The 12,007-nt window shown below is 50.2% G+C and overlaps 1 protein-coding gene and 1 long non-coding RNA gene across 16 annotated transcripts in view; one reads left to right on the top strand and one right to left on the bottom strand.

Moving 5' to 3' along the window:
- Nucleotides 1-2,159, bottom strand: part of KMT2C (lysine methyltransferase 2C) — a 203,808-nt gene extending 201,649 nt beyond the window's left edge. For 10 of the 13 annotated variants that reach the window (XM_054193127.1, XM_054193128.1, XM_054193124.1 and 7 more), the window contains exon 1: nucleotides 1,057-1,244. In XM_054193127.1, the coding sequence (XP_054049102.1) occupies nucleotides 1,057-1,232 (176 nt within the window). In that variant the 5' untranslated portion in view covers nucleotides 1,233-1,244. Of the gene's footprint in view, nucleotides 1-1,056; nucleotides 1,245-1,344; nucleotides 1,955-2,141 lie in introns of those variants that run through there. The other 3 variants (XM_054193123.1, XM_054193120.1, XM_054193122.1) reach the window with 3 other exon arrangements.
- Nucleotides 728-12,007, top strand: part of LOC128906192 (uncharacterized) — a 44,478-nt gene continuing 33,198 nt past the window's right edge. For 2 of the 3 annotated variants that reach the window (XR_008465095.1, XR_008465093.1), the window contains exon 1: nucleotides 1,269-1,403. This is a non-coding gene — a long non-coding RNA (uncharacterized LOC128906192). Of the gene's footprint in view, nucleotides 855-1,237; nucleotides 1,404-12,007 lie in introns of those variants that run through there. The other variant, XR_008465094.1, reaches the window with a different exon arrangement.

Genomic DNA, 12,007 nt, shown 5'->3' with positions numbered 1-12,007 from the left:
CCTGCTCAAAAATAACCCTCGGGGACGGCCGCCAGCGCGGCAGCGGCCGCCAGGCCTCTGCCAGCCCAGCCCGCCTCGACGCCTCAGGCCGACCAGCGGCAGCGCGGCCATGCCCGCCCGGCTCCCTCAGCGGGGAAAGGCTCGTCGGCACGACGGGCCGCCCCGCACCCGCCCTGCGGGAACTCCCGGGCGCCCGCCCCGGGGCTGAGGGGAGCGGCGCGGCCCCCTCAGGAGCGGCTCCCCCGAGGGGCGGGCAGCGGCGCGGCCGGCGGTGGGGCTGGCGAACGCCCGCGCCCCCGGCGGGGAGAGGCCGCGGTGAAGGGAAAATGAGACGGAGCCAAGGAAGAGGCGGCCCCCGCCGCCCCCCTGCCCGGCTTGTGTTTGTTGTGCTTCGGCACCGTCCCGGCGGCGCGTCCCTCCCCGGGCGGCTGACAGCTCCCCCGGCCGCTCCCCGGCGCACGGCGGGGGAACTCCTGCCTCAACTTTGCCTGTCCACACCCGCCCCTGTGGGTGTCTGTGTGAGGAGAAGGGGGGGCGTTCTCCTCGCCACCCGCCGAGAAACGTCTTTTTTTCCCCAAAAAAACCCCACGAGAGGTGGGGAGGATCAAAAGGGAAAGGGACGAGAAACTACCGTTCACGCACAGGGAGTAGCGCTGAAGGCAGCCGGGCGTCCCGGAGGAGGAGAGAGCCAAAAAGGAGAAGGGGGAAGGGAAGGGAAGAAAAAAAAAAAAAAACCAAACACCAGGAGGACGAGGGGGACGAGCTAAAGAGAAACTCCGAAGAAGGAGGAGAAGAAAGGGACAGGGACGGTGAAAGAAAAGTGGGAAAGGGAGAGCAGGCGGAGGAAGACAAAGGTGAAGAAGGAGGAGGAGGAGGGGAAAGTGCAAAGGGGAGAGGAGGAGAAGAAAGAAGGGCTCTTCTCAAAATGGCATTAGGCGGGAGGGAGGGAGGGAGGGAGGGGGCGAGGAGCCGCGGGTCTCCGCTGACAGCTCTGCCCGCGCCCGGCCGCCGGCCCCCTGCCCCTCTCTGCCTCGCACACACAAGCGCTGAACTTACTTCTTTCTGGCTCTCTGGAAAGGGGAAGCGCCATCTTTGCGAGGCCGGCCCCTAGGTCTTTTGTCTGTGGCTGCTGCTGCTGCTGCTGCGGGGGGAGCTCCAGGCTCGGGGGGCTGCTGCTGCTGCTGAGGCGGCTCCACCACCGCCACCACCAGACTCTTGTCCTCCGTTGACATCCTAGTCAGCAGGACGAGAGAGACACATGGATGATGATGATGAGGATGAAGATGAAGATGGTGATGGGGATCCCGATGCTCCTCCTGCTCCCGCGGCTCCTCTCCTCCTCACCTCCGCCTCCTCCACCTCCGCCTCGCATTGCTGGCCTCAGCCGCCGCCGACCAGCACAGGTAGCAGGGGGAGCAGCATGGGGGAGCGCGGGGGGAGGCGGGGGGGCGAAGAGAGAGCGAGAGCGCAGAGGCAGGAAGGGTCTCACACACAATAACACCCCCTCCCCGGCTCGGCGGGGTCTGCCGGGGCTGGGGGAGGTGAAGGAGAAGCGAGCGAGAGGCGGCCGATCCGCCGCTGGGCGCACACACACGCACACACACACCCCCTTCTCCTCAGAGGCCCCGGGAGCTGGCGGCGGCTCCGGCTCCTGTGCTGCCCGGCTGCGGCGGCCGCCGCTTCATTGTACACTGGCCCTGCGCCCTCCCCCCGCGCAGAGCCCCCGGGGGCGGAGGAGGAGCAGGCGGCGGCGGCGGAGGCGGCGGCGGGGGCCGAGGCCGAGCGGAGGAAGTTTTGACAGCTCCAGCTGTTGTGTGTGTGTGTGCCGTGGGCTGAGTCCGGCCGGGCTCCGCGTCCCCTTCCCAGCCGGGCCGGGAGCAGGAAGTTTAACTTTGGGGGAAAAGGAGGAGGAGGAAAGGGTGAAAAAGGGGGAGGAGGAAGGAGGAGGCGGCTCCCTCCCCGCGGGGTGGAGAAGGGATCCCGGCGCTGCCCTGGTGTGTAACCCCCCCTCCCCGCCTCCCTTCCCCCCTCTCCGTCAGTGCGACACATAGACAGGGCGCCCGCCTCCCCCCGCCGCGGCCCCACACTGCGCCTGCCCGCCCGTCCCGCCGCGCAGACACCCATCCGCCGCCGCCGCTGACCTCACGGGCTGCGGGGAAAGCGCGGAGCGGCGGAGCGGGGACGGGACGCGACGCCACGGGGCGCTCCCCGCACCCCCGCTCCTCCCCCCTTCCCCCCCCCGACGCTCCCTCACCCCGCCCTTGTTTTTTTTTATTTATTTTCCCTGTGGAAAAGGAAGGAAAAAAAAAAAGCCCCATCCAGGCTGCCCCCGCCCCATCCCCGCACTCCGGGGGCAGCGCATGGCGGCCGGCCCGGCGGCGCTGGCTCCTCCCGGGGAGCTGCAGCTTGGAAGGCGGGGAGCCCCCCCCCCTCCCCCCGCCTTCCCGTCCCCTCGGGGCCGGGGGGAGGCGGGGAGCCGCGGCCGCCCCGGGGGAGGGGAGGGAGCAGAGTTCAGCGCCGTGTGCGAGGGAGACAAAGTCTGGGGAGCGTGGCCGCTTTCCAGCAGCTCCGGCTGGAACAGCTGCGGCCGGTCGGGGCGGGAGGGGGCCTCCCCCGGGCAGGGGCCTAGCTGGCTGCCTGCCCGCCCGGCTGCGCCGCGGCTCGGGGCGGGGTTAAGCCTCATTACACGGGATTTAACGTGTCCCGGAGGCCGGGAGGGACCCCGGCTTCGAAGCGGGCAGGGGGGGAGGGAGCGCTATGGCTTGGCAGCCGGAGAAAAGTCCGGCCGCGGGGCGAGGGAGCGGGGCCGCGCCCCCCGGACTTTCCTCTCGGGGCGGGGGCGGCCGCGTAGCCGAGCGGGCCCGCCGGAGGGGAGCAGGCCGCTCCGCGGCCCGCCCGGACAAGGGGCCTCCCCCGCCGCAGCGGACGCCGCCCTGAGGGCAGCTCCTGAGGCGGCCTCCCCCCCGCCCGGCCTCCCTCCTCCTTCCCTCCCTCCTTGCCGCGGCGGGCAGCGCCGCGGGGCCCCTCGCCCCGGGCCCCGGCCTCCCTCCCTCCTTCTCCGCCTCCGTCCTCCCTCCTTCCTTCTCTCCGCCCGGGGCTGGAGCAGGCTGCGCGAAGGGAGTCACTGGGTGCACAGATGCTGAATCATGAAATGGGTCGTGTTGGGTAGACAGGGCTTGAGAACTTCGCCGGACTTCCAAGAGACGGTGGGGAGCGGTTTCCCCGAGGCTTTCTGTACAGATAGAGCTACGCCAAGCGTTTGTCCCTTGTCACTGAGGTGTCTCGGAGTCTCGGTTGGTAAAATGGCCTTGGGTGGCACATAGGTACAACGAGGAAGGAGGAGCTGACGGTAGTCACTATTTTTTTTTTTTTTTTTACGTAAAAATAAACAGCTATCCGGAGCTTTACACTGTGCATCCTTCTCAAAATTTTTGCTCGTCAGCTTCGTGAAACACCAGATGAAAATGGCATGCTGTGGCAAATAAGGCTTTTGCTGGCCGGTTTTCCTGGGAACCATTTCATAAGAAAAAATGCCTTCATTGGTTCGTTTCCTAGGTTTGTGGGTAATTAAATTAGACCTTTGTGACATTTTTATATCTGTATGTGGAGAGAGAGGTTATACATTTATCTCCATTTATACATATACTTGTATGTATACAAACATACATGTGTATTTCTATAAAGCCATTCCTTTCACTCAGGTGTGCAAGGGCAGCAGCTGGATTGTTGTTGTGACTTTCTTGCCCCTTTTACTGAAAATTTAATAATTTCTGCCAAATTAAAATATACATGCTGAGCTAAATGTTGGTATTATGAGATCTGCGAATGACAACATAGGTATACTGCTCATGTGACTTCAGATACGGGAACTTCATCTGTTTACATGTTGTCTGACAGAAGAAAGTGCCTTTAAATTTGTTAACTCAGGCAAGTTAGCATAATTTAACGGAAAACGTTTAATGCTGTAGAGGTCCAGGCTTGGGTGGAGTAGAGGGGAAAAAAAAGCAGGGAAGGGGAGGGAGAGGGAAGTAAAAGGCCACAGCCTCTGCGCAGTGGGGTGGCTGGTGTGGCACTTGCGAGGGTTGCCAGGTTGCCATCTGGCCTGCTAAAAAAAATGGCCATCTCCTGCAGCACTGACTGTGCATGTGCGCATCTCCTGCGCGCGCGCCGTGGCTTGGGTGAGTCGAGGATGTGTCAGAGCTGCTCTGCATGTGCAGATTGATTTGAGCTGAGACACGTGAGCGGGCTGTGGGCTCAGATCTACTGCGAGGTGTATGGGGAATAACCGTCACATCCCGCAGCAGAAACGCATTCCGTGAAATCACTAGATGGGCTTGTCCACGCGTGGTTCATCCAGTCCTCCTGTGTACACGTTGTTTAATCACGTTGTTAGATCACCTGTAAGTGGTTGAGCTTTGGCTTTGAACTTTTTTCTCCATTGTTTTTTATATTAACTGTATGTAGCAATCACGATATAAAATCTGAGTGGAGGCAGGACAAAGTTAGCTCTGGTGTAGCGTGGTCTAGGACAAGAGTGTGTTAAGGGAGTTATTAGTTATCCCACTGTGCCTTATCTCGTTACGTGTCCGAACAAAGCGAGGCAGGTCTGTTCTGTGAACTGCTGCAGCCATTGCTGTGGCAATCAAAGGTGTGAAGAGTTATGTAGGACTGAGAGAGACTTGTGAGCAGGAGCCTAAAGCAGAGATGGAATTGTAGGAAACTATTTGCTGGCATTATTTATCACCTAGTGAAGGCAGGGGGACAAGCTGGGAGAAAGTGTCACCAAACAAATCCAGGGTAGGAGTGCTTTGTTGGTTCAGGATGTTTGAACAGCTCTGTCAGGAACGTTTTTACATTTATACCTGGTCCACGCTAGCCACCTATTATAAATAATCTCTGTCTGGAAAACACACATTTTTACAGCAAAGACGTAATGCTAAAAGTCCTCTCCTTTACTGAATGTTAACAAGATCTTCCAGTTCATTATAAACTAACGCAGGTGAACTGACACACCTGATTTTTTTTAACTTTCAAGGGCCAGCAGCTTTGAAACTTTCAACTAGATTTTTGCATTCTAATCTTCCTTAAAATAAACATTTCTGTGTTTCTGGAGTTGTTGCTGAAATGTAAGTGAGACCATTGCCATGCTGATAAAACAAGACATGCTAACGGTTTTAACTTCAAAACACCTTAAGTTGTCCCAATGCACTTAATGACAGAGTGATACTTTCATAATAGAACAAGTTGAAGACAGGACACTGTCTTAAATCAGGTAGTTAAGGAAAATGATCCTGTTATAGAAATAATTAAAGGAAAATGACAACTGGTATGTAAATACCGTTGTACCATTATACAACTAAAGTAGTATATGTAACAGAAATAAAGAGTATTCCAGATTCTATCAGGAATGGGATCCAGGTACTTTCTCTTTTATGACATTAGTTCAGAACTCTGCCCATTTAATGACCGTTCACTACTCTACTTAAAACAAAAAGTTTAATTTTTGTTCTCTTTGCATATGTGTTTCCATGGCAGAAGAGTTCACCAAGTTATCACAACAGCTTCGTTCGTCAGCAACACGCTAACTTTTTAAATGTCCAGTATATTGAACCACTTGGTCTTTAACCTGTGCTAAACTGGTAATTGACTGTGGTGAACATCTGCTTACTTCAATATGCTGCTCTGAACACTGGGGAGATGTTGGTGCTGGTGCACATCCCATTTGGCTTTCCTCACTGCAAGAATGGCAAACTGCAGGAAAAACGTGCGGTGGGCAGTTGAGGGTAGTAACCACATCAACTGCCCGGGGTAGTTTTTTACGTCGGCGTTCAAATTCAGCCAAGTAGTTCAAAAATAGCTGAATAACTGTTTTTTTCAGTACTTAAAAAAAAGACAACCCCAAGATAATTTGAAAGAGTTCTAGACAGAGACGAAATCAAGTGGCAAAATCGGGATTACATCATACAAATACGTGACTCCTAGTTTATTTGTACTAAACTTGGCTGGACTAAAAAAAAAGCATATGTTAATTGTCGTATGCTAACAAACACATTGTAGAAGTCTAGTTTTAAACTTGAAATGTTTGTTTCTTCTTTTCATCGGTTTTGCTTACTTGTCATCTTGTAGATCTGTCTTACTTTAGGCAGCAGCACAGCCTGGATAGCGGGTACGACGTACCCTTGAGCGGTGGTGACTTTCCCAGCAGGTTGGTGGGATGCTTGTTGCTGCAGATGGTGGGGGATAAGCCTCACTTCCCATCCGGAGCAGTATTCCCAGGCAGCTGGAAAATTCCAGTTATCAGGTGCTCCGGAGCAACGGACAGATAGCATGGAGGTCCAGCCCCCTAAAATCCATCTAACTCCTTTTTTTTAGGAGTATAGTTCAGGGTGTGTGAAGAAAAACATTTCATTCTACTTCTTGGTTTCTCACCCGCTCCCCACCGCGAAGTATCCCGATTTATATTCTAGAACAGCTGCTCTCCACACAAACTAATCTAGCATTTGCATGAACACGGGCAAATGCAGCCTGGGCTCCGCATCCCCAGCCTGCTTTAACTTGATTAGTTTAGTATGTGTTAAAGGCAGCCTTGCCCACGCTGTGATATATGTGCTAACCTCACACCTTTACACCTTCGGCTCGCCAAAGCCTAAGGCCTTTTCATCATATTAAGCTACTTTGACGGGGCTAATGTGACTGAGAAACACACCTTTTTTATCCATTAAGACAGGGCCAAAAATGTTAAGTGCTCAAGATGCAAGCCCCTAGGGCTTGTCTATATATCGAGTCATTACACGTGGAGGCTTTTATCTTCATAAGAAAATGTTCTTTTTGTGCACGCCAAAGTGTGAATTTAAAACTAGTGGTTATAGTATAACCCTCATGCAGACTCATTCATTCTGGCATCTTCTGGCTTTTTTTTCCAGATTAAATTCTTGAATTCCTTTCAATTAAATAAAAAAAAAATACTCGTATCCAAGTGAGTTTGTCCACATGAGGAATTACGCTTGCCTGACCCTGGTAGTAGTATTAATAATACTGTACTATGTGGAGAAGCTTTGTCTATTAGGAGTGTTAATTTTGCACATATTTGCACTTAATAAGAGCACCACTTGTTTACATTTGAATCTTGCTATTTGAACAAGTGGTAGCTGATGCAGCGTGCTGAAGTTCTTCAAGTTATTCCATACCAAGGCCATGGTCCTGGGGATGCTAAATCAGGCAGATAAGTAAATACATGAATAGTTTCACTGAAGACAACTGCCTCCTGAATAAAGTTTGTTCTGTGTTAAGCATTTGCAGAAATGCTTAAATTATTCTTAAACTTGCAGTTTATGTAATTTGTTCTTAGAAGGAACAATGGACCGTGTTATCTTACGTTGTGTTTTGTTAGCATGCATGTGGAGTCACATAAAACATCCACAAGTTACTTACGAACTTCAGTACCATTCTTTGTGATTTGCCTAATTCTTTGCAATGTCTTGTTTACAACTGTATGAAACTGTAATTCTATAACTGTGATTTTATAAACTTTAATATTCTGAGTTTTAGTTTTGACGTATATGTGGTAGTGGGCAGCAGAGAAATACTCTTCTGTGATGTATTATCAGTTGCATGATTATTTTTTTATCCAAAAAGGTACGATGCCAATAGTTTCAGTAAAATTGAAGTAGTATCGGAAGCCAGTAGATGCTAAATGCTGGCTGCCCTGCAGATACATGCAAGGCAGGAAAATACCCCCAGCCAGCAGCAGGCACGCTGGGCAGTAGCTGGCCACTTTGTGTGCACCTCTGGGGAGAGACAAAAGGCTGGTGTGAAGTTAGGACTTTTATCATGCAGAAAGTTAAATAAATGTCTGGGCAGCGTTTGCAGGAGTGGTGCATTGCCCTCAGATTACTTAACAGAAATTATACAAACCTGGCCATGAAACAGGAGAAAGGATTTGTTTGTGTGCGTTCAATCACACATTTTTTTAAGTAGGACTATGTTTTTATTCTGTTTTCTGCAGCACCTAGTGCATAGGCATCCTGGTTCCTTATATGGGATCCTGGGTGCTACGATAATAGGAATTTAGACACTATTAGTGGAAATAACCTTGTCATATATAGCAAGGAAATAATCTCTGTCCCAGACAGGATGGCCTCACTTTTAAAGGAGTTTAATGTGGGAGAGGCAGGTGCCTTGTTTTGTAATCAGGTAAACACTAGGAGCCCGATCCTGTTTGCAGCTGTTTACTTCAATGAAACGAGGTGTCTGAGTAAGAAGGGCAGTATTTGGCCTTTGGTTTTTGAAGTTAATTGCAGACAATTAATGGGGATGTGTCACCTACGTGAGGTCCAGCCAGAATTCAGTCCTTGACTTCTTTAATGTTTTAAACCAATTAGCTACATACCCATATGGAAACAATAGTAGAGCCTCCACAGTCGAGACTATACTGAGATTCTAAATTACATATATAGTAAAGGCTGTGCATGCGTTTTCTGGCTGAAAACAATGTTATAGTTCAGCCTCAAGCAAAAATTTTCTCCAAGACATAGCCCCTCAACAAAAACACACTTTTTAATGAAAGTTCTGACACCACCTTAATTACAGTGCAGCAAACATTACCATCATAATCCCATTTCATCCTTAGGCAAGGAGAGCATCCCTGGGGGCCTGGCTGCCTTTCTTTGCTAGTGACCAGTTTTGCAGAAACGGCCTTTTCCCCAATGCTGGTTTCTATTTAACCTCTGCTGCCCTGCCCGGAGGAGGTTGTATGGGACGCTGCTAGTGCCCATCTCCCCACGCTCCTTCCAGCCCTCCCGGCATTCCCTGCAGCCCTGGGCCTGGAGGATCGAGCGGTACCCAGGGATGCCCGGCTGTAGCACAGGGGTTTCACCCTGACTCTTTCCAGCAGCCCCCAAGCTGGCTGTGCCCAGGGCCAGTCCCCTTTTTTGCTGGGCTGCCACAGTTCAGAAAAGCCCTTGCTTTGGCTCCAGTAACGCAGGGCTGAGCGGCTCTCCCACTGGCCACCCTAATCCAGGTGGGTGAGGACAGAGCTGTTTGAAAAGAAGGGCTGCGGGCACTCTCGAGCAGCTAGCAGTGTGCCCAGCTGTGAGGCCTTCGTTTGAAGCAGCCTTGCAGTGTCTCAAGGCTTTCGCATTGTTTGGATGGGTGAGTAAAATGTGATGAGTTTCTCACTACCATATTGATTCAGTGAGTAGATCTTGCGTGTGGACTGCGATATTGACAGGACAAATTTGCTAGGCTATTTGAAGCTGGGATCTTTTCCTACCAGAAATATGGGGAGATAAATCTGTACATATATAAATGCAAGGGTATACTTGTCGTTCTTACATTTTTTTTCTCCTGCCTTCTTAAATCAAAGTAATAAATCTGTATGATCAAAAGAGCTAGAATAATCAATCTCTCCTTACATAATTGATCTGAAAATCCTAATTAAGGTTAGAGAGAAATTAAACTTAAGGTTTCTTGTTCTCTCTACAACATTGTCAAGTACCGTACAGTCTTCTGTTACAGAACTCCTACAATTCTTATGTACAGAGTAGAATCGTGCAGCTGAGATACTTTCCCTAAAAGCACGCAAAAGCCCTATGTCTGCTGGAAGGACAGTTCTTTTATCCTTTTCCCTTCTGTTTAGGTTCTCACATGGTGTTAATCACCATGGTATCTCACAGCTTTATAAAAATATAGTGCACCATATGTGATAAATCATTAATATTAAGAATGAAGATGCTGGATAAAAATATTCTTCACAAACATAAAGTAGAAGACGTGCAGTAATGGACATATCATATAAGTGAAAGGAGCATGTGTATGAATACAAGAGATGGGGTCAAAATTGTTCCTTAGGTGTTAATATCACATCCCATCACGGTATGTGAGTGTGAACATCAGGCTTGCTTCTCTCTTCCCCAACCCGTGCTGTGACACGCTAAAGCAGAGGGACCATGTGCAAGCCATAGCCTATTCCCCATTTTGCACTGCCTTGCAGTGTTCAAGGTCATCAGTCAAAAGAAGAGAATTTGCCAATAAACGCAGTTGTTAATCAGTGCACACATAAACGTAATCCAAACATAAAGCAAAAAGAGGGACTGTACTTCCATTGGAAAGAATGCACTAGACTGGTCATAAGTTATCCCCCCCAGTTGGTGATCCCAGTTACATATTTTCTCATGTTTTTCATTTCCCACTTAGTTTCAGCCAGATCTGTTTTCTATTGATATTGTAAGTGTCAACACACAAATAATTTTCTCTGTTCTATCCCTCACTACTAAATTCTTTTTCTTGATGAAATAGCAGAAGTAATTATATTTATAAATGGAATGCCTGTTTTGCCTAAGTACCACATATAATTCCCTTCTCTAAGAGGGATTTTTATAATTCCTCCAAAAATGTCTTGGCAAGGATCAACCCACCAGTTGGTGGTGTGGATCCAGCCTTTGGGGACAGAACTCAGGATTCTGATCCCTTTGGCCAACAGGCAGGAGGGCACCACAGAAAAAGTGCTTTGGTTTGTTTGAGAGAATGATGTTAAATATGTGCGGTTGTTAAGCACCCCAGAAAGCGAATTCACTTGAGAGTTGCTTCCCACCTGTGGATTTTGCTATTCAGCACAGAATTATTTTGGCAACTGGAGCATTCTTCATTGTGGATGGCTGTGGGAAGATATTAATCCTGCTCTTCAAGTAAGATACACTCACTGATCTCATAGACCTGTTTGTTCCACCTCTACTGCATCACGTTGTGCAAGGAAATCAAATCCCAAGTGAAAGGATGGGTAATCTCGAGTCCTTTTCCCCCCTCTTCTACCTTCTTTTTCAGCTGCTTTCCACAGACAAGTTCAGATGTCCCTTGCTCAACAGGAGTAGAGCAGAGGGAGATCTGTTGTGAGCTCTGCATTGGTTTTTCATCTCCAGGCACTCCTTGAGGAAAACCTCAGTCAAAATCATTGTATGGGGATGGTGGATCGTAGCCACCAACAGTTCACAGCTTGCTCGCTAAATGAAACGGCGACAGGCCTCCTGGAGCTGATCTGCATGACAGGAGGAGAAAATCATGATTTTCTTACTGGGTTGTGCTGTCTGTATGTGCGTGTGTGTTCTTCTACTGTAGTTTCTCTAATATTTGATTTCATTAAAGGTTATTTCAGGGTACCTACAAAGCAGTGAGACGTTCTGTTTCTATAGATGTGGCAAGTTTGAGGAAGGTTGCATTGGAGCATTCAAAACACCGTGTCCCATGTGGTTTGGGGTCTATGTGAAAGAGACGTGGCTGATGTAAGAGAAGAGGTCCTTGCCCTCAGTGAAGAGGGTGTCTAAACCTCCAGAGTCCCACAGGGTTTGATGCAAGACCCCGTAGTGTGGTCAGCATTTCCATATGTACGAGTTCCTCAGCTGCTGGAGCTTCCATTGCTGAGTTTTCACTCAAAACTGTATGATCAGCAGAAACAAACCCATACTGCCCCTGAAGCTCAGCAGCTCCCAGGCTGGTATCTTTAACATAAATCAGTTTAAACTAACAGGGAGGTTTAATAGGCACATCAGTGACTCAGCAACTAGCACACATTTGCATCTGCCATCTCTGCAGGAAGGGGTCCTCCCCGGAAAGACAGGGATGTCACATCTTCAGCCACCGCAGTGGAATCTGTAGGGGCAGCAAGCAGGAGTCCCAGCAGCATCTGCGGTGCGGTGGCCTAGTTTGTGCAGATGCTTTGAAAAAGCTAGCTCCTGTGCCTCTAACGGTGTCATCCCAGCGGTGTCATCCCAGCAGTGTCAGCTACGGAATCCATCAAGCTGGGCGTGCTCCTGGGTGGTTAGCCCCGGTTCTCTGTGGCTCTGTTGCTGTCCTCGTAGTAAGTCTGGCTTCGCTCTGCTAAAGCTCTGGGTACATAAGCTGCAGCCCCTGAAGCACAGAGAAACCCAAGTCCATTTCCCACTTCACTGTACATTTAATCAGAGGCCTCTCAGAAGTTTTAGACTGTAGTCTTTCCTTTTCCCTGTGTACTCTT

The sequence above is a fragment of the Rissa tridactyla genome, chromosome 2 (genome assembly GCF_028500815.1).
Source record: "Rissa tridactyla isolate bRisTri1 chromosome 2, bRisTri1.patW.cur.20221130, whole genome shotgun sequence".
Classification (NCBI taxonomy): Eukaryota; Metazoa; Chordata; class Aves; order Charadriiformes; family Laridae; genus Rissa; species Rissa tridactyla.
The sequence above is the reverse complement of the archived record's forward strand: the minus strand, read 5'-3'. Positions and strand labels throughout refer to the sequence as shown.